Here is a 22,681-nt window from a genome sequence, read left to right as displayed (position 1 = left end):
GGAGTGCAATTGCTTGCACTCCAAAATTTTCACTGGTTGAAGGTCGGGGTTTTTGAAACGGCCTACCCCGTCCTTCATCAGATCTTCGATTGTCAGACTTTCGTCACGGACCACACCGTCGATCTCCACCACATGAGACGGGACGTACACGCGGTACTCCTTCGTGAACAACTCGCTGGTAGCAATCTCGTTTGCTTGCTTCAGGTCGGACACAACAACGCGTAACTTGTTTGGCGAAACCTTATCTATTGTTTTTATTGCCGAGAAATGTTTTTCCAGGTCCCGAGCAATATTTAAAACTCTGAGAGACTTTAATTTGGGCCGGAAGTATACCACCCACGGACCCCCCGAGCCATCGTCTTGGTAAACTTTTTGGCGAGCAGGCAATATCTTAGAGGGAGATGGAGGCATCGGAGAGGGAGATGGCATTGGAGAGGGAAATGGTATCGGAGGGGGAGATGGTATAGGAGGGGTAGATGGCATCTCGGAAGCAAACTCAGCCTCTAAATGTTCTTCGTTCATTCGTTCAGCTTCGCCCTCCTCCGAGACACCCCCACTGTCATCAATATTCATATTTAAAGTGCGGGAGTAAAGAAGTCTCCCGCACTTGAAATGAGAAAGAAAGAAATAAAATGAAAAGAAAATATATGAATAGTAAAAGTTGAAAGAAAAAGTTTGAGAAAATACTTAACAGTATGTCACGGTAAGCTGTTAGGTGAGTTGCTCCTTCACTCCTTCGTTGTGCTTCAGCGTGACCTTGACTCAGGATTTGGCTGCTGCGATGCGGGTAGCAAACAATAGAAATAACTGCTGCCCGAGGATAGCACAATAGCGTCTACTGTCGATACCGATACAAAACCGGTGCACAGACAGAACTCACTTGCGGGGATGCTACTTTTTATCACTTTTATTTAATGCCTATACTACAGCCTCTGCTGTGATAGGCACCTTCGTCTTACCGATGTCGATTGTTAAAAAAACGCGTGTGCTCACTTCGAACATTCGGTTACGAATGAAATCGTGTTTCATGTTTCCGCTACATGGAATGCAACATGCTTACCAGCGTGGAAAGTCCACTACAACCCTGTTACATGATGTTGTGTACAACATTGAAAAAGCTTTCTCACAAAAGCAATTTTGCTTGGGAGTTTTCCTAGATATTGAAGGTGCCTTTGATAACGTGTCTTTCAATTCAATTCTGGAAGCAGCCCGTGGTCATGGCATACCTTCAAGTATCACAAATTGGATACACGCAATGCTTAGCAATCGACTTCTTTGTTCATCGCTTCGGCAAGCAGAGATTAGAAAGCTAAGTGTCTGTGGGTGTCCTCAAGGTGGTGTACTATCCCCACTTTTATGGAACCTTGTCGCTGATGGTTTGTTAAGGAAACTTAATAACCTTGGATTTCCTACTTATGGTTTTGCCGACGATTATCATATATTGATGACCGGTATAAGCATTAACACTCTCTTTGATTTAATGCAGCAAGCCCTGCGATCTGTTGAACAATGGTGTTGTCAGGTTGGATTATCTGTAAATCCGGGCAAAACATCAATGGTGCTTTTCACTCATCGTAGGATAATCACAGGAGCTCGTCCGTTGCAGTTCTTTGGTTCAGAGGTCACTGTGGTCGATCAAGTTAAATACGTCGGGGTTATTCTTGACTCAAAACTGAATTGGTCTGCTCACATTGACTTCAGAATTAAAAGAGCTTGCATGGCTTTCGGCCAATGTAGACGAGCTTTTGGAAAATCATGGGGACTCAAACCCAGATATATTCATTGGATCTACACAACTATTGTTAGACCAATTTTAGCATATGGATGTCTTGTATGGTGGCAGAAAGGAGAAGTCGCGACAGTTCAGTCAAAGCTAAATCATCTCCAAAGGATGGTCCTAATGGCGATGACAGGAGCATTCACGACAACTCCTACTGCTGCTCTAGAGGCGCTACTGTGCATTAAACCACTACATGTGTTCCTAAAACAAGAAGCATTATCTTGTGCATATCGTCTTAAGGTTACAGGGCTTTGGAACAGTAACCCATTAGATTATGCTACCAGCCACACTCGCTTGTGGTCTCAAATGGTTACGTGGGATGAGTATTTACTCGCTCCTAGTGACCTAACTCTCACATGCAGTTTTCCTTTCAAAACATTCAATGTGAGCTATCCTCTTCGTGAGGAATGGTTGTCTGGTTGTCTGGAACGACAACTTGATGAACACATAGTTTGTTATACGGACGGTTCTCTGTTGAATGGTCGTGCTGGTGCTGGTGTCTACTGTCGTGAAATGAGGCTGGAGCAGTCTCATTCACTTGGTAGATACTGTACTGTGTTTCAAGCAGAAATCTACGCGATTCTGTGTGGAGTACAATCGGCACTTCAGCAGAGGATCTGTGGTAAGCGAATTTATTTTTGTTCCGACAGTCAGGCAGCCTTAAAAGCACTCAGTTCGAATGACTCACGGTCGAATCTAGTGATCGCATGTCGAACTCAAATTGAAGACCTCAGCATTACAAATGCTGTTTACTTCTTATGGGTACCCGGCCATTCTGGTATTACTGGAAATGAATGGGCTGATGAGTTGGCTAGAGCTGGTGCAACGAATGATTTCGTTGGTCCTGAACCAGCTTTACCACTTTCAACTAGTTGGATAAAGCACAAGATTCGTTCTTGGGCTGTATCCAAACATGCCAGCTACTGGCGCAGCTTGCAAACTTGCGCTCAGACAAAAGCATTTCTACCAGATTTAAATCTGAAAATGTCAAAGTGTCTACTGCATTTCTCCAAGCATCATTGCAGTATTCTGGTCAGAGCTCTGACTAGACATTGCAAACTCAATTATCACATGGCTACTATTCAACGTGCTGAGTATTATTCGTGTGATTTGTGTGAATGCGATTATGGTACTTCATATCATCTGATATGTAACTGTCCCGCATTGACGCAGCTACGTATCCGGGTTTTTGGTTCTCCATACATGGTTGAGTCTGTGTATGCGGAGCTAAAATTGAAGGATATTCTCTCGTTTCTTACCCAATGTGGTAAGGAGCTATAGTCAGAAGGGTTCATCGTTCTTCCTGGAGTGAATGAATCCCTTCTGTATTTACCTTAAATAGGGTTTAGCAGATTGTTTGGCATCTTTTAGGGGGTGCCGAATTTACTTCTGCTCGTACATACTGCGAATCGTTCTGCATTCTTCCGGGAGTGCAGAATGGTGTCGCTTTTGTAAGATCTTCAAATCCTCTCGGGGGTTGGAGGTTTTATTAACAGCGGACTGTTCGGGACCTCGTTGAGGTTGAGAATTTACTTCTGCTTCCACTAAATGTGATCCTCAGCAGATTGTTCGGCATCCCTTAGGGGTGCAGAATTTACTTCTGCTTTTATGTGTTTTTGTGTCGTCAATTTTTCCCATCCTCCTAGTCCAACCCTTACCATTTCCTTTCAATCCTTCCCTCTTATATATCGGGAAAATGATGCTAAAAACAAATTGATGGCAAGGCACAAATCTCCAAATATCAAGGGGAACGTGCCATTTGAGCCAATTTGTTCTGATTCCTGATTCCTGCTCCCAAGCATTGCTTTTTCATACAGCGCTCAAAATTCCTTCTACTGGAATAAGGCTTACACAAAAATATCGATATCTCCGTTAAGAATGGACGGATTTTAACAATCTATGGCTTGTTGGATAGGTATTACCGAGCGAAATCTAAGTCTGGAAACATATTCTGTTTTCAAGGTCAAATGTGACAGATACTGTCAAAAAACTGAAAATTTTGACATAAAACATCGTATAACTCAAAAAGTAAACATCCGATCTCAAAACCATTCAATAGCGTTCTGGGTGACGGGGAGACCTTTCATTTGCGACTAGTTTGATCAAAATCGGTCCAGCCATCTCTGAGATCTCGACCTCTTAGTTGACAACACACATACAGACACACACACATACACACACACACAGACATTTGCTCAGTTCATCGAGCTGAATCGATTGGTATATGACATTCGGCCCTCCGGGCCTCGGAAAATTTTTCGAAAGTTTGAGCGAATTCTATACCTATTTTTTATATATATAAAAAAAGGTAAAAAGGTCAAATTCACGTTTCGACGTTTCATGCATCTAAGACATCCGACACCAAAAAACATTTAGATTTCAGAAATTCCAAATACCCTTCGCCTTCCTATAATCCTTCATGATGAGTTTTCAAGATTGAAAATAATAAAACTTCGATTGCGATGTGGCAGCACTTACCGATGTTAGATTAAACTCAAATTTTCTCTAGGGACTTTTTCAGAAGTGCTAGATCTTTTGACAATTACCGATTTGTTAAATTCGATTTGTACTTATTTCCCATACAACCTATTTGGCACCCTAATGACCAGGGGGCTCAGAATGTGAGCATTGTGGTGTAGGGGAGTGGGAAGAGCCATTAAAAAAAGTTCCAACACTATCAGCACCAATAACAAATTATACATGAGCTGCTAATTGCTTGTGAAGATCAGAAAACTCGTTTTCATTGAAGTTCTAGGATGACGGAAAGCATTCCTGGAACCGATTAAACTGGACAAGTGCGTAGTATGTAGCTTTGAAGCGCAACAAAAACTTTTAACAAGCTGCTGATAGTCGATAGGTAAAAACCAATACCGAAAATCGATTTTATCATCATCACTGCTAACTCCTTCAAGAGCAATACAATCATTCCAACGCTTCTCGTTACTGATAGGTTGTAGAAAGATCTGTCTTTTACCTTGAAAAAAGTTCCACATTCAGCAACTGCTTCTTCATTGGAGTCGAATTATCAACCGGCGAGCAATTTTTCTTTGTTTGAGCTTAACGAATAGCCAGTAGTCACTGGGGGGCCGATCTGAACTATAAGGTGGATGAGGAAACAATTCGAAGTTTAATTCGTGGAATTTTGTCATTGTTGCCATCGACTTGTGAATCGGTGCATTGTCTTGGTGAAACAGTGTTTTTTTCTTCAACCTAGTTACTTACCTTACCTAACACCTCACCTGGGGTATTCTTTGCTGTATCAAGCATACGTCTCCACATAACTCGATCCAGGGCTGCTCGTCGCCAGCCACTTAAGGCACGGATGATTCGTAGATCACCTTGCACTTGATCGATCCACCTTGCTCGCTGCGCTTCTCTTCTTCTTGTACCAGTCGGATTAGATTCAAGAACCATTTTCACTGGGCTGTCGCCCAACATCCTTATGACATGCCCAGCCCATCGTAGACGTCCGATTTTAGTTGTCTGTACGATAGGTAGTTCACCTAGCAGCTGTTGCAATTCGTGATTCATACGCCGTCTCCAAGTTCCGTCTTCCATCTGCAATCTACCATAGATGGTCCTCAGTACCTTTCTTTCGAAAACACTAAGGACGCGTTTGTCCTCTGCCAACATAGTCCAGGTCTCGTGGCCATAGAGAACAACCGGTCTAATGAGCGTTTTGTAGATGGTCAATTTCGAGCGGTGGTGTACCTTTGTCGATCGAAGGGTTTTTCTGAGTCCAAAGTACGCACAATTTCCTGCCAAAATACGTCTCTGAATTTCTCTGCTGTTATCATTATCGGCGGTAACCAGTGAGCCCAAATACACGAACTCGTCAACCACCTCGATATCGTCACCGTCTATCAATATTCGTGGTGGGAGGCGTAGTGTTTCTTATCTAGAGCCTCTTCCTCTCATGTATATTGTTTTGACGCATTTATGGCCAGTCCGATACGCCTAGCTTCAGCTTTCAGTCCGATGTAGGTTTCCGTCATCTTCTCAAGGTTACGTGTCACAATATACAAGGTGAGATGAAAAAACTGCAACAAAGTAAAACGCCATAATTTTTTCATTTTTTTTTAAATTTTATTGAATGAAAGCAAAAAATGTCGGAAATAACATCAAATTTGAGAATCGGTTTAGATTTGTTCGAATTGGCCACCTTTGGCACGAACCATGGCCTTCAAACGGCCAATGAAACCATCACACGCTGCCCGAAAGTGGCTCTGCGGTATTTTGTCCCATTCTCGGCGAAGCGCTTGCTTGAGATGATCGACACTTTGGTATTTTTTAGTGCCAACCTTGCTTTCCAAAATACCCCAGGCACAATAGTCCAACGGATTGGCATCCGGAGATTTTGGTGGCCATCGTGCGGTGGAAATGAAGCGAGGAACCTCATTTCTTAACCATTCTTGGGTGGCGCGTGCTGAGTGCGATGGTGCTGAGTCCTGTTGGAATGTCCAAGGTCTGCGGCCGAAATGTTTGCGTGCCCAGGGCTTCAGAACTCCCTCCAAAATATTTTCGCGATAGATTTGCGCATTTATTTTGACCCCACGGTCGATGAATACGAGCGGCGAGCGACCATCGGCTGTTATGGCGGCCCACACCATCACCATGGCCGGCTTTTGAGCTCTGGTGGCCAACCGAAGTTGCAAATTTTCAGCTGACCTCTCTGGGAAGTGAACACGATCATTTTGTTTGTTTACAAACTGCTGGATAACGAATGGTTTCTCATCGGAGAAAACCAAATTCGGCAGTTCACCACTTTCGGCCAAGCGAAGCAACTCTTTAGCTTTTTCGAGTCTAACTTTTTTTTGCGCATCAGTAAGATCTTGCACTTTTTGGAACTTCAATGGCTTTAGTCCAAGCTCATTTTTCAATATTTGCCGAATGGCATATTGCGATATGTTCAGCTCACGAGCCATTTTTCGGCCACTGCGACGCGGATTTCGTTCAATTCGCTTCTTCACTTTTCGAACCATTTCTGCCGATGTTGCTGTTTTTTTTCGTCCACTTCCTTGACGTCGGGCTACGCTACCAGTATCACGGTAACGAGCGATGGTACGAGACACAAAAGATTTATTCACTTTTAAATGCTGGAGGGCTCTAACGATAGCCACTTGTGGTTTTCCAGCCAAATGCAAAGCAATCACACTATCACACTTGAATTCCATCGCAAATAACTTTTTTTCTGAAAAATTCCCACCAAAATGCTTTTGTGCGCTTGTAAATAATATAATGAGCTGTCACTAGAATAAATCTGACAGCTGTGGGACGAGCGGTTTAGAAATGACAGCAGTCTGAAGTTGGTTGCAGTTTTTTCATCTCACCTTGTAGATATCGTCAGCGAAGCCAAAAAGTTGTACGGACTTTCTGAAGATTGTGCCACTCGTGTCGATCCTCGCTCGTCGAAGCACACCTTCCAAAGCAATATTTAAACGATCTAACAACGCTTTGCGGTATTCGCTATTGATTGTTTTCCCTTTCTAAAGAAAGGAGATTATACCAAAATACTAAAGCCATAATCTTCTCAACTGACTGTAGATTCTTTAGACACTTCGGACGAGGTTCACCGGTTGCAGCCCAGTCGGACCCATGGTCCATCCATTGGATCCATATTTCATCCATTGTCACATATCGACAAAAAAAAAACGTATTTATTACATAAAAACATGGCCAAACACTGCTCTGAATCATCAACACGTTTGTGTTTTTGAACGACTTGTGAGTAAACGTGGCCCCCACTTTGAAAAGACCTTTCTTTAATTTCGGATTAGGTATAACCAATTTGGTGAGTTTTTTAATGTTTTCTGGGACAACCGTCAGCAGTGTCTTTATAACCGCGCTTGAATTCCACAAACTTATAACAAATGGTTCTTTTCGATGGAGAAGAGTCCCAATAACACTTTTGAGGCTATTACTGAGCTTGTACAGTATTTTTTCATGGAGAATCAATGAGAAATTAACACATGAAGGTATTTTGAACCATTGTTCGAAAATGACAAAAGTAGCTTCACTTAAATGGTCTTTTGAAAGTTGTTACTTCATAAACGTCGTATGGATTCGTGACGTGGATCCATGTAAACACTAAGAACCATATTTCAAGAAATTCTTGGATCGTACAACATCTCATACGAATTCCCATAGTCTCAGACCGTGCACAGACTCTGCGTGTAAATTGAGGTTCCAGTGTGCTTCACTTCCTTATTCAACAATCGACATTTTCCCTTTCATTCTAACACACACACACACACTCGCACACGCACTCGATTCATCTGCACTCTCAACAGGCCCAGAAGCATCCCACTCAATTCACCAGATGCGTGCTACCACCGTCATATTTGAAGAGGACAGCGGATCCCCGTTGGAGGTACCTCAAAGAATCATCTACCCTAATAAACCGCACGCGTCGGCCTTACACGTAGAGGAAATCGACAGCATAACTTTCCAATCGCCAGAGGATACCGCCAAGTATCACAGTCTAGCGACGAACGAATCCTTCGGTACGCGACTAATCATTGAAGAGCTAGAATCGGACAACGAAACAACACACACCGTTTTCGTTGGTGGCAAATATTCACGAGGCGTGTCCATCACATCCGCTTCCGATGATGAGCAGAAGCTTTCTCGGCAGTCTAGCCGGCTGGAAAAGGAAGAATCGGAATCACAACGATTCGAAGCAACTGCAGTACAGACTACAGTACAGGTGAATGGTGTAGAATCGACGGTTGGTCAAGCCGATTTTGGCAAACGACTAGAGCAGGAGCAAGTCGAACAATGTAGTACCGAGAAAGCGAAAAAGGTTCATTTTGACAATGGCACAGCTCAAGCGAAGAATGCTCGAGTGCTGGAGAAACATGACTCCGAGGCGGAAAACGTCGAGAGTGGCGAAATGCGCGCTACACTCAGTGAAGACACGATGATTTCAAAAATGAGTAAATCCTTGCAACAATCTGAGGCTACTGAGGTTAGTCAAACAGGAAAACCTGTTGAACTGTCAGAAGTAGACGCTACAGAAGGTGACAGAAAGCTATTCAGTAAGGAGACGATAGATACGAAGCGAATAGATGAGGAGCAACAGGCACATTTGAAAAATGTTAACGGTGTTGAAACATTAAATTCTAAATTGCTTCAGAAGGAATCGTCGAATGAAATCGATCAGAAGGAAACTGAGGCCGAATTGCAAACATCCGGCCAAACCCCTCGGAAAGCTTTATCCAAGCAAGATACGACAGAAGAGGAAATTGGAAAACCACAGAAAGCCAAAGAATCTGAAGCGGAAAGTCTAAAACGCCCTGAAGGTAGTACAACCGTGGACACTCTATTACTTCTCTTAGTACACTCATACTCACATTTCAAACAATTCTTTGACTCAGTAAACACACGAACTCAATTCGTTACAAAAAAATTGGCAGCATGCTATCACTTTGTGACTAACGCTTACCGCAGTTTCAGCTGAGCTAATCATACTGGTTTAAGATTCGCTTTCTGTCTGCGTTGAATCCGGTACAACATTGATTGGTAAGTGCTGGGTATTTCTGTAGATCTCCTCTGTAAATATAGTCCTGTAAGGAACATTTTCCTAGCGAATTTATATAGTTTTTCTCGTTACTTACACCGCTGCTATTGCCGAACACAAATGTACGCTGTTATGAATGTTATGAAATTCTAGGTTAGGCTTGTCTATATGCTCATCTACTGTAGTGGCTGGCTACCACTTAACTTTTCAAGAATCAAAACCAAAAAAAAACAAAAATAAAAAACAACTGTACATAGTATCTTTAAACAATGTAAATATCTTCTCAGTTTCCGACTAACAAGTTAAACACGATTCCGTAGCATCGACACTAATACGATAACTTTATCATCTAGCCTCACCGGAGATTATCAGAACCGACATTGCCGATGTTACAACATTCGACTCGCTTCCTCTGGTTTGGACCGTGGAAGCTGATGGCATCCCAAGACCGACCGTTTCCTGGTACTGCAACGGACAAGAGGTCGTGGCTAGTGATCGGATCCGAATCACTGATTCAGGGGTAACAGCGGCAATATCCATCTCATCACATCATCCATCACTACCGGTAACTAATCCATCCATCGTTACAGACTACCTACAAGATCGAGAATCGCGATGTCAAGGAAGCTGATGCCGGGGAATGGAAAGCTGTGGTAAAGAACCGTATCGGAGAGAAGACGCTACCGTGTAATCTTACGGTTATTCGTAAGTAGAACAATCAAACTAGAACTGGTCACGCAAATCCGTTATTGTCATGTAAAACCCGCAGCTTGCAAGGAATATCGTCGACCGAAATTCAGCAAAGGCCTTGAAACCATCAGCGTTCACAAAAACGAACCGGTTACTTTGAGTGTCACCATTACGGCGGATCCGGAACCGGAGTTCACTTGGATCCAGAATGGTGTTGAAGTTCATGCCGATAATTTTGTGGAGATGAAAACCGAAATCAAGGAGTTGGAGTACAACCTCAAGGAGATCACCTACACGCTGCACATCGCGGAAGCTCGCCATTACGATACCGGAGACTACACCTTCCGCGCGAAGAATAAATATGACATCAACGAATCCAATGGACGTTTGGATGTGCTGTTGAAGCCTGAGTTTGAGAATTTCAGCGACATCACGGTGATGCCGTTTACCCAAGGTGTCTTCCAGGTACTGGTCAAGGCCAATCCCAAACCCAAAGTCACCTGGACCAAGGATGGCATCAATCTGTGCAATGTCGACAACTGTGATGTCATTGCGGATGTCGAGAAGGAGATCTACACACTGTTGGTAGAATCATGTGCACTAGCCGAACACGGCACCTACACGCTCACTGCGGTCAACAGCTTCGGAGAAACGGTGGCCACAGCGAAGCTGAATGTGCATAGTAAGGCTATCGTGTGTTTTGACTGCATTCCAATTAGTTAATAATATTGTTCTTTCCTTTGCAGCTGAGAAACCGAAGTTCACAATCGAACCGGAGAGCATGAATGTTCACGATTGGGCCGATGTCTACAACAAGGTTGTGGTCGTGGGTATTCCGCGTCCATCAATCCAATGGTTACACAACGGTACACCGCTCAACCTAGACGAAATCGATGAAGAAACCAGTGAACCCAAGGTAAAAGTGGTTACATCCGGTGATACCGAGGTGACCAGTGAGCTGTTCATCACCCACTTTGGACCTGAATCACAGGGAGATGTAAGTATTTGTTTTAAGGAATGGCACAAAGGAGCAGTTCAAGGAGTTGAAAAAGTAACATGCATTTGGTTTCACTTTTTACAAGTAACCGTTTAAAACAAGACATTTGGAAGACTGATAAATGAAATAGCAGAAATGATGATCTGCGAAAACAAAATCCACAGAAACATGACCCGAACCCGTAACTTTGTCCTATCTGGAGAGAATGTTCTGTTAATTGAACGACGCCATCCATACCAAGTAACTGAAAACTGTATTCAGCATTACTCAATTGGTTATTCTCATCAGAGAATAACGCACTCAACTTTATCTCATAGCGATTGTGGATCATTGTTCGGTCTGCTTTAAACGCCATTCGCGCCGACATTCTGCAGAATAATTCAACAATACAGTTCTTTTAAGAACCGAAAATCGATCTCAAAGATACTCTCGTTCATAGAAATGTTGATGAAGTAATAAATTTAATTCGTCTCGTGTGCAGTTCGGTTTTTTTCACTGCTCAATTTTTTCGGAGATGGTCAAACAGATTCCAAGAATCTTATGCTCATTAGAAAGCTACTATTTGACCATTGATCAAGTTCGAAGATCAAATCGCTACCACTGCTGGTTCCGAAGATATAATGGTATAAGAGACGTTACCGACAAAACACGTTGTTTTCTTTACCGCTCAATTTTTCCACAGATGGCTATGCCGATTTTAACAAAGCTAGGTTCGTTTGAAAGTTACTGTTGAATTGTGGATTGAGTTCAAAGATCAAATGGTTATCACTTCTAGTTCCGGAGTTATAATGGTATGAATGACGTAGCCGACAGAACGAGTTGTTACATTACCGCTCAATTTCTCGAAGATGATTCAGCCAATTTTAACACGCTTAGTTCGTTCGAAAGTTACTATTGAATTGTGGATCAAATTCTAAGATCAAATGGCTATGATTTTTTATTCCAGAGATATAATGGCATGAGTGACGTAACCGACCGTTGTTTTTTTACCGCTCAATTTTACCAGCAATGGCAGAGCCGATTTTAACAAATCTAGACTCGTTTGAAAGCTACTATTAAATGTTGGACGAAGTTCGAAAATCAAATGGTTGTCACTTCCGGTTCTGATGATATAATAGTATAAGTGACGTCGGCTAAATTTTCTCGATGATGACTTAACGAATGTAGATAAACTTAGGCTTATTTGGAAGTTAAATAAATCAAATCAAATTTGGAAGGGTATCAGCGAACATTTTCGGATCGAGATATGTTATATGTGACGTAACCGACAAATCCCAGTAGCTTTCAATGCAACAAAATTTATCAGAGATGAAAAAATCGATTTCGAAAGACTTAGATTCGTTTGAATATTACTATTAGGTTTTTCGATATTCTCGCTATACCAATGGCCGAGGATAGAATCGCACAAATGTTTAATGAAACTATTAAAATGGCAAGATAAAGGCATCATCATACCGCTAGGTGGATTAAGAGCTGAGGCCAGTGTGTTTTAGGCTTTAGATGGCTATTTTCACTGGGAGAGGGTCATTTCGCCGAAAGTCGTTTCGCCGAATGTCATTTCGCCGAATGTCATTTCGCCGAATGTCGTTTCGTCGAATGCCATTCCGCCGAAAGTCGTTTCGCGAATGGGTCATTTCGCCGAAAGTCGTTTCGCCGAAAAAGCCATTTCGCCGAAAGGGTCATTTTTTTAGGGTCAAAAATATTTCTTTGCTTTAAATCTCCGCATGTCCACATAATCGCAGCCACATAACCGAAGCCAAGATGGCTCGGCGGCACAAAGCAGCCGAGTCGACGTCAGCTGAGTTAGCCGTCGACCCGCCGTCGGAAGCGGCGCCCTCTTGCATACAAACCTGTAACCGCCTCGTTTGCCCGGTCTACTCAAAGCTGAGTCAGAACGAGCGGTAGCGAGGTCGGATAGCATACGAACAAAACGATGTGGCGAAGCCGCAATTAATATTTTTTCACCTGCACTCAGTTATCGAAAAATTTCGCAAACAATTGCCTGATAGCTACACTAATAAAGCCATCAAGCTATTTTGGGAATTCCGTTCTGAGGATCATGAATGAACCTACAAAAATTATTCAAGTCTCTGGATCATATCAGAAGTACGATTGTAGGTCAACAAAACGGGAGTAAACATAATCATTTTTTATTTGTCTTCTTTTATCAATTCCAATTACGATATAAAGACTAATGACGAATTCGGCAAAATTACCCTTTCGGTGAAATGGCTTTCGGCGAAATGGCATTCAGCGAAATGACTCTTTTGGCGAAATGGTATTTGGCGAAATGACCCTGATCCTTTTCAAGCTTCAAATCTGTTTTCTCAGAAACGGTGACGAATATCAAAAAAACCCAACTGACAATCTCTTAGAAATTTTAGATTATTCTGTGAAAATTTCAGAATGATTCATTGACTTTAGCGGTCGGGAAAGTCTTTTTTCTGAAGGAAGAATTACATAGCTGAAAAAGCCGTCTTTCAACTTGTTCATTGAATATCTCGCCTCCGAAAGCATGGATCAAAAATCTACCCTGACAATGTCTAGATAATTTAATTTAGATGCGATTAGTGCATAAAAACATATATGTTGTCGCGATAAAAATGAAGTGAATGTTATTTTTGTGAAGGTAAGTCGATTTCCAAAGACGCACCATTTTTCTGCTCTTGTTCCCTGGTAACGTGACGAAACATGAGAGAAATGAAATCGGCTCAGCAAGGCTGCCAAACAAGCGGTAGCTTTATTGGATTTTATGTGATGTAGGAAAACTTGTAACTGAAAATATCAAAACTTTCTTGGCCACCCGGCCACATCGAGAGTCATTCTGCACATTTGTGAGAGAGCATGGAGGGAAATGTAATACGCAGAGCGAGTCACGTGGTTATACGCGTCCTACTGGCCTCAGCCCTTAAGGAGGGATTTTTCCCTCGTTAGTCCCACCTTATTGGCTGTAAACGAGTAATGATACTCGTTATGGCGGAAGAAGATACTTTTATTGATATCAAAGCTCTAATCGGAACAGTTTTAACGGAATGCGCAAGTGTCGGAAAGATATTTCGAAAATATTAAAAATTACTAGCGACAACGACAACGACAATTCGAAGAAGGGTCATTTGAAATGACATTTAGCAGATTGAGATATTCGAACTAGCCAAGTTGCTCTTCTATTTCGCCTTTCATCAAGAAAGTGGAAGAGAACTCCGAATAGAATAACCAATCGACACTACTTCAGGAAATAGAACTTTGAAAGTTGAAACTACTGGAGAAAAAAAAACATTGTCGTGTGCATGTGATTTGCATTCTGCAACAAAAAGCTACAACTTCGGATAGAGCTGCAGCGATTGACACTACAGCATTTGGCTTAAATGAGAGTGGACCGAACTGCATGGCGAATCACGACCGAATTTCGTCCATTTAAAATAAAATAAGCGTGCATGCCACAGTAAACACGATACGTTGCGTAGCGACGAGCGATTTTCAGCGCGACAAGCGACCAAGCACCACGTGCAAAGTTTTTCACGCGATCTACGAGCGAACAGAAATTGAATTGATTCTTGTCAAGAAATTCGATTGCTATTGATGCGCTAATCGGTGCTATTTTAAAACGAAATGCGCTCTGGGATCAACAATATCGTGATTACCGGAAAAAGGTTTCTGTGCAGAAGTTTTGGAAATATTAAGAGCTACTGGTTAGTATAGTCATGAAATTTTTGAGAATCTGTGAGCAATTCTTTATACAGATGGTGATATTCACCGAACTTTCTACTGTTTCGATTAATGGGATGAATTCCGAACTCTTTTATGGTTTCCGAAGAAAAAGTTGCGTACGCCCTCGGACATAAAAAACTCTTCGTCCGAATCCATTCTTTTGAAACTTTAACAACGAATGAAAATGTCAATTTTTTTCCTCTGGTGCTTTTGAGTATCACTTCTAGCCATAGTAAAGGCTACTATATAGCATTGAAAATTTTCTCGTTACGTATCGCAGCGCATCGCTTTGCGTCGCTAGTCGCTCCCACTCTGGCTTCACCCTAAGAATAACAAATAATTTTCCATATGTTTTGCAAAAAGTGGAATATTTAATTTAAAATTTTCGCATAACACGAGGCAAACTGTTTCTTTTCCTTCGAACGCCCTGAACCTGAGAGAAGTGAAACCTTTCTATCACTGATTTTCAGATAACCGAGATAATATGTAAAACTAATAAATTATATTTTACCACTTCAGTACTCGTGTTTGGCATCGAGCATCGGTGGAGAAACGGAAGCAAAATTCATGATACTGGTAAAGAACGAACAGCCTATATTTGGTAAAGGTCTCGACCGAACCATGGATCTGGAGGAAGACGATCGCCTGGAGCTGGCCTGTATCGTTGATGGCAGTCCATTGCCCAAGATGACCTGGTACAAGGATGGAAACGAGATCACTCCGGATAATCAGTAAGTTGAGGTTGAACAGCTCCAACAACGTAATTCGTGCATTGTTGTTCTATGTTTGCAGTATCAAAATCACCCACGGACACGATGGTCGTTGTCGGTTGATCATAGAAAAAGTAGATCCAGGAGACAGCGGTTGCTACAAACTAGTTCTCTCCAACAAAAGTGGTGACGTTGCCACACAAAGTTCGGTTGCAATTACTCGTAAGTTTTGTTTGATGCTCGAATTAGACCATTTCTGAACAATTTTTTTTTTCATTCCATTAGCCAAACAGAGATATCCCGTTTTCATTCGTCCACTACAAGATCAACAGGTCGTTATTGGAGAAACTCTGCACGTGGAAGGTAAAATTGCCGGCTTCCCAATGCCAGAGGTTCGGTGGTTCAAGGATGGCCTACCGGTCCATCAGACACGAGCTATCAACTTCATTAACGAACCTAACGGAATCGTTGGATTTATCATTGATCGTGCCACACCGGAAGATGCTGGAATCTACACATGCGAAGTGGTGAATGCCGTTGGAAAAGCAACTTCCGCTTCAATTGCCGAAGTTATTCCGAAAGCGAAGAAACCTCAATTCGTCAACGAGCTTTTGAATGCGAGCATCGTTGAAGGATTCCCGATCAAGATGAACGTTAAGGTTGTCGGTTGTCCAGCACCTGCAATCGCCTGGTTACACAATGGAACCCAAATAACCGGCGATCGATTCAAGATCACTTCGGAGGGCGAAGGATGCTCTACGTTGACCGTCGATAAATCTCAGGCCGCTGATGGTGGTGAATATAAGGTCGTTGCTTCCAACGAAAACGGTGACACAGAATGTGCAGCTACGGTAACAATTCTGCCGGTAACAGACACTTCAACTGGTGAAGAACCACCAACCTTCCTGGGAGGAATCCGTGATATCACAGCGGATGAAGGCAAAGAGCTTACTTTCCGAGCACGTTTCGCTAGTAACCCAGCACCCGAGGTTATTTGGACGAAGGACGGTGAACCGCTTCAACCAACCGGACGTGTTACGGTCTCATGTGACGGCAAAAGTGTTGGACTCACAATATCACCGGCTGAGATGACGGATTCCGGCGAATATGCTTGTCTGATGGCTAACCCTCTGGGTGAAACTGAAACCAAAGCCTCCGCCATCGTCCGAAAAGTGTACCAAAAACCGAACTTTGTCTACCGTTTCCCAGATGTCCAACAATTGCCCGGTTTGGAAGCTAAGTTCCCAGCGAAGCTGGTCGGTGTTCCTCGACCGACTGTTCAGTGGTATAAGAATGAGACTCCCATCTATCCGAACGACCGCTACAAAATGAAATACGAGGGAGAACATTGCTGTTTGTATATCAAAGAATGTGTAGAATCCGATACCGGTTTGTACTCCTGCGTGGCAACCAATCGCGAAGGAACCAGCACCGTAGAAGCCAAACTGGATGTTGTTTCGCAGTTGACCAAGGGAGATGAACCTACCCCAGCATATTTCATGAAAAAACCTGTCGACATCACTGTACTGGAAGGAATGAAAGCCAAGTTCACGGCGTGTGTAGATGGATTTCCACTACCCACAGTGGAATGGATCCGCGATGGTCACCGGTTGGTACCAAGTGAAAAATACCGTATTGAAGCTGACATCAATGGCCTAGCCCGTTTGATCATCGATGACGTTCAGGAAGAAGATCTTGGTCGGTATACTTGCAAAATCAGTAACAATCTGGCCGAAGTATTAGCCCATGCAAATCTACACTTTGAACCATTGGATGCCTGTCCGCGGCGTCGTTACGGAAAGACTAAGGACAAGAATTATCTGCACACTTCTCCGTATCCGCTTATGGACAAACCAATCATTTCCAAGCTATCCGACCGACGACTGACACTGTCCTGGAAGCCATCGATGACTACAGTACCACGGTACCCCATCACCTATCAGATGGAGATGTTGGAACTTCCGGATGGTGATTGGCACACTACCCGTTCCGGAATCCGCAGTTGCTCGTGTGAAGTACGCAACCTTGAACCGTTCCGTGATTACAAGTTCCGCATTCGCGTCGAAAATAAGTACGGAGTCAGTGAGCCGAGTCCCTACGTGCAAACTTATAGACAGAAACTGGAGCCTAGTGCCCCGGTGTTCTATCCATATCTTGGACCGGGACGCGATTTCCGTCCAGATACTTCTCCGTTGTATCCACGCAACTTTGACGTGGAACGTGCATCGCGCCACGATCAACGCGAGGGAATTCCACCGGAGTTCCTGCGTCAAGAATTCCCTGTTCAATACGGTACCAAAAACCACAACGTCAGTCTGTTCTGGTTCGTGTACGGTTATCCGAAGCCAACAATGACCTACTACTTCAATGATCAGAAGATCGAAGCAGGCGGCCGTTATTGTTTCAGCTATACCAGAAATGGGCAGGCAACACTGTTCATCAATCGCATGAGCGAGCGCGACGTAGGAGTGTACGAAGCAGTGGCAACCAACGAACACGGTTCGGTTAGGCAACGCGTTTGCTTGGAACTGGGTGAGTACCCACGGTTCTTACAACGCCCCGAGGAAGTGTTCATCATGGGACGTCGCTCAGGGCGTATTGAAGCGAAGATTGCCGGTGTACCCTTCCCCGATGTGAAATGGTACAAGGACTGGCAGCCGATCACAGAATCATCACGGCTTAAGGTAGATTGTTTGACGCCACTGTTGATTTGGTTATTAAACTGAAGGCTTCCCGTTTTTTTTTTCAGATGATATTTTACGAACCTGATACTTGGGTTTTGCTGATCACTGATGCGATCAAAAAAGACGAAGGATTGTACTCGCTAAGCGCACGCAACGTTATTGGATCCATTAGTTCGTCTGTGATGGTGCATGTTGAGGATAACGAGGAAGATTACGTGTACAATGCCCATCACCGAACTCCCTATGTTCGAGCCCGGAATAAGGTTTGCGACGACTTCTATGATATTGGTGACGAGATCGGAAGGGGAACTCAGGGTATTACCTATCATGCCGTTGACCGTGCCAGCGGACGTAACTACGCCGCTAAGATTATGCACGGTAGTCCCGACTTACGACCGTTTATGTTCAACGAAGTGGACATTATGAATGTTCTTAATCACAGAAAGTTGATTCGTCTTCATGATTCGTTCGACATCAGCAAATCGTTGACTCTTATACTGGAACTGGCTTCCGGTGGGGAATTAGTTCGTGACAATCTGTTAGTCCACGACTACTACACCGAGCGTCAGATCGCAATCTACGTGTACCAAATCTTGCTGGGATTGGAGCATATGCATACTAGAGGAATTGGACACATGGGTCTTACGATCAAGGATCTTCTGATAGCCCATCCTGGAAGTGACAACCTGAAGATCTGTGACTTCGGCTTGTCTCGTCGTATTGAAGATGATAAACTGTTCACCCTAGACTATGGCATGCCCGAGTTTGTGGCACCGGAAGTGATCAACCGACGTGGTGTTGGATTAGGTCAAGATATGTGGAGTATCGGTATTATCACATACATCCTGTTGGGAGGCATCAGCCCATTCATGGGTCGTAACGATCGCGAGACCTTAACCAAAGTAAGAGACGGAAAGTGGACATTTATTGGCAGTGTTTGGGAGTTCATCTCCGCCGAGGCCCGTGATTTCATTACCAAACTGTTGGTTTACGAAGACGAACATCGTATGACGATCAAGGAAGCTCTGAATCATTCGTGGTTCGATATCATTTACAAGCGAACCTTCGAAGAGTACCAGATTGGTACGGATCGTCTCCGTCGCTACTATTACCACTACAGAGATTGGTACACTAACGCATCATGTCGCACCTGGTACCGTCGTCGTCCATTGATGAGTTGTTTCGACCATCCGTCGAAGATGATCTATCCATCCGGTATAATATTCACTCCGGAAGGTACACCACCCCCGGTTACCGTGGATGATATCCCACACAAACGCAGGAAGTGGGACGAATACGTATCGAAGGATAACCATCCCGACTACGAAACTGCATCGTTCAAATCCGAAAGTCACTATCAGTACGGGCCGGACACGTATTTGCTACAGCTGCGTGACACCAACTTCCCGTGCCGTTTGCGTGAGTACATGAAGATCGCCAAACATCGTTCGCCTAGTTTGCTGAGCGAAAGTAACTATGATTCAAGTGTAAGTATACCAGTAAAGATAGTACTTTTGACAGATATTTGAATGATTAATATTACAGCTCCCCATCATTCGCGAACGTCGTCGCTTTACCGATATCATGGACGAGGAAATCGACGATGAACGTAGAAGTCGCATCAGTCGCTACGGCACAGACGACAGTGTAACGATCAGCCGACGACTTCGTACAGAGGTAGGAACTCGTCTGGGCTCCTACGCGGAAGCCGAAGCATTGATCGAAGTCAAACGTGAAGGTCATCCACCGTTCTTCCGCGAAAAACCGCAAACGATCGCAATTCGCGAAGGTGAACCCAATCAAATTATTTGCTACGCCGTTGGTGATCCGAAGCCAGCGGTGACCTGGTTCCATAACGATATGGTCGTTACCGACAGTAGCCGCATTAAGGTTTTGGATGATGTCGATGGTCGATCCGTGATTCAGTTCCATCCGGCTTCGCATAGCGATTGCGGTATCTACAAAGCAGTAGCGAGTAACAGGATCGCCAAAACGGCAGCTCGTTGCCGGGTGGTGATCGCCATTATTCCCGATGCTCCCGACTGTCCTGATGCCGTAGCTGCCAGTGATACCGAGGTGCTGCTGCGTTGGAAACAACCCAGAAGTGACGGTAATTCGCCAGTTATCTGCTACAGCTTAGAACAGAAAGAACATGGAAAGCTAGACTGGGTAGATGTGGCCAGCAACATTGATCACGAGTTCTACTTGGTGCACAGTTTAACGCCCAATACGGGCTATCAGTTCCGATTGGCTGCTTATAACCGGATCGGATGGAGTGACCGTGGTATTGCTACGAAAACGGTGAACACCCTGGAAGTCGGTGCTCCGAAGATTCAAATCACGAGAGCCATGAAGCAGTTACAGCAATTGACAGAATCAGGCCAGCAGGTTGCACCGGAAGAACGTTCGGGTCGCCTAGACTACAGCTACGAGAAAACTCCCTTAAAATGGAGTATTGAAGGTAATTACAACGAAAAGTTTAGCTTTATGTCGGAGATCTCGCGGGGACGCTACTCGATTGTTGTGAAAGGGTTGGAAAAAGCTACCGACAGGATCGTCGTTGCTAAAATCTTCGAGTTGGGTGATGAACGTGTAGCGGAAGCCGCAGAACACGAGTACGAAATGCTGCGTACGTTGCGACACGAACGCATCGCTAGTCTACTGGCTGCCTTCAAACCTAAGAACACTTCTATTGCTGCCCTTGTTCTGGAAAAACTTCAGGGTGCCGATGTGCTGACCTACCTGAGCAGTCGCTCCGAGTACAGTGAACAGATTGTTGCAACCATTGTTGGACAGATTCTCGATGGTCTACAGTACTTGCATTGGCGTGGAATCTGTCATTTAGATCTGCAGCCGGATAACATTGTTATGTCTTCGGTCCGACAGGTTCAGATCAAACTGGTCGACTTCGGAGCGGCACAGCAAGTGTCCAAATTGGGTAATCTTGTACCGAATCAGGGCTGGTTGGATTTCACTTGTAAGTAATATCGGGGTAGTTTGATTTGATTCTAGCGGCTTACAATCTTCCATTATTAAACTCTCGCAGCTCCCGAAGTGCTCAACGCTGAAGCAGCTTACCCACAAACAGACATTTGGTCGGTTGGCTGTCTTACATACCTGTTCCTATCCGCGACCAGTCCGTTCCGCGGCGGAGATGAAGCCGAAACTCGAGCTAACATCAGTTTCGTACGCTATCGATTCGAATATCTGTTCAAGGAAGTCACCCAGGAGGCAACACGCTTCTTGATGCTGACGTTCAAGCGAGCTCCCACGTAAGTCACGGTTGTCTGTATAGTGGTTTTGGCAGGGTGGGAGTTATCGATCAATTCTTTTTTTTCCTTGCAGTAAACGTCCATCGGTCGAAGAATGTTTCGAACACCGATGGCTCGTGCATACCGACTTCATGACTAAGAAACGTGAGCGAGCGATTTTCCCTGGTAGTCGTCTGAAGGTAATTTCAAAACGATCAAAGATTATTGTGTTTTTACTAAATATTGCATATTGTAGGACTTTTCCGAACACTATCACACGATGAAAACGAACGAGGCCACCAAGTCGGAGACTATCTCCAGCATCGGTGGTCAATCCCCTCGGCAGCTGCTAAGGTCCAACAGCATCCAGGAGGAGTTGTTGACCACTTTCTAAGCCCTTCAGCTTAAGCTACACTTCTACGTTACGTTACGTTACGTTTCTATCGCCTTTGAAATCCTTGCAACTATTTATTTATTTATTTATTCACTATATAGAATATAATGTCAAACTGCTTATTCACGCTTCTATCTTCGCATCCAGCCCCGCCTTGTACATAATAATAAAGGAAAACTTATTTTTGTATAGGAAAGACGACGAGAACACAGTTTAGCAAAACAAAAAAAACTTATATTTTGATATATGTGATAGCCGGGTCGGAAACAACTTTTATATAATCATTTAACCGAAGCTATAACCACAAATACGTTACACATCCCTGAAGAAACGACTCGGACCATATATATATATACATTGTCTCTCTATCTCGCTTTATATTGTGAAGTACGCTAAGAAATCAAATAGAATCGCTAAGCCTAAGCCCCTAGGAAGAACAGTCACTGAAAATATGCATTCTTTCAGAGCAACAAGAACGCAATCGATAGGCAACTAATTCGATAATCGGAAAATTACGTGTAAAATTCGTTGAATTTAGTTCGGTTTCAGAGTTTTAATCAACCAACCTACTTTCGAAGCTTTGGATAAATAATGAAAATATTTTTTTTCGTTCTAGTTATTTTGTCATTCCTCGCCGGAGATGACATTTTGCGATATTTTTATTTTAATAAATAGTTGTGCTTAATTGTAACGGTGTCTTATTTCAGTTCGACATTACGCAGTTAATTAGAAAGTCCCTGTTTGAAGGTAAAGATCAACTTTATCTTTGGTGAACGTCGATACTTTTGAAACTATCTGTGGCAAGTTCGATTCGATAGCGTCTTCACATTTCACTAACTTTTCTGGTGCGCCACAGGGAAGCAACCTCGTCCCAATATTAGTTATGTTGTTTCTCCATGATGTTAAATTGAAATCTCAATATTCAAACGACAAAGCAAATTCATATTC

The 22,681-nt window shown here is 43.5% G+C and overlaps 1 protein-coding gene across 8 annotated transcripts in view; it reads left to right on the top strand.

Moving 5' to 3' along the window:
• LOC131438700 (obscurin) overlaps positions 1–22,424 on the top strand; it is a 153,290-nt gene extending 130,866 nt beyond the window's left edge. For 6 of the 8 annotated variants that reach the window (XM_058608881.1, XM_058608877.1, XM_058608879.1 and 3 more), the window contains 13 exons: positions 8,071–9,081; positions 9,653–9,819; positions 9,890–10,004; positions 10,069–10,671; positions 10,736–10,986; positions 15,214–15,425; positions 15,487–15,626; positions 15,690–18,088; positions 18,154–19,575; positions 19,634–21,065; positions 21,135–21,360; positions 21,434–21,539; positions 21,596–22,424. In XM_058608881.1, coding sequence (XP_058464864.1) covers positions 8,071–9,081; positions 9,653–9,819; positions 9,890–10,004; positions 10,069–10,671; positions 10,736–10,986; positions 15,214–15,425; positions 15,487–15,626; positions 15,690–18,088; positions 18,154–19,575; positions 19,634–21,065; positions 21,135–21,360; positions 21,434–21,539; positions 21,596–21,733 — 8,222 coding nt within the window. In that variant the 3' untranslated portion in view covers positions 21,734–22,424. The remainder of the gene's footprint in view (positions 1–8,070; positions 9,082–9,652; positions 9,820–9,889; positions 10,005–10,068; positions 10,672–10,735; positions 10,987–15,213; positions 15,426–15,486; positions 15,627–15,689; positions 18,089–18,153; positions 19,576–19,633; positions 21,066–21,134; positions 21,361–21,433; positions 21,540–21,595) is intronic. The other 2 variants (XM_058608882.1, XM_058608880.1) reach the window with 1 other exon arrangement.
• The last annotated feature ends 257 nt before the right edge of the window (positions 22,425–22,681 follow it).

The sequence above is a fragment of the Malaya genurostris genome, chromosome 3, assembly GCF_030247185.1.
Source record: "Malaya genurostris strain Urasoe2022 chromosome 3, Malgen_1.1, whole genome shotgun sequence".
Taxonomy (NCBI): Eukaryota; Metazoa; Arthropoda; class Insecta; order Diptera; family Culicidae; genus Malaya; species Malaya genurostris.
This window is presented reverse-complemented; position numbering and strand designations above follow the sequence as displayed.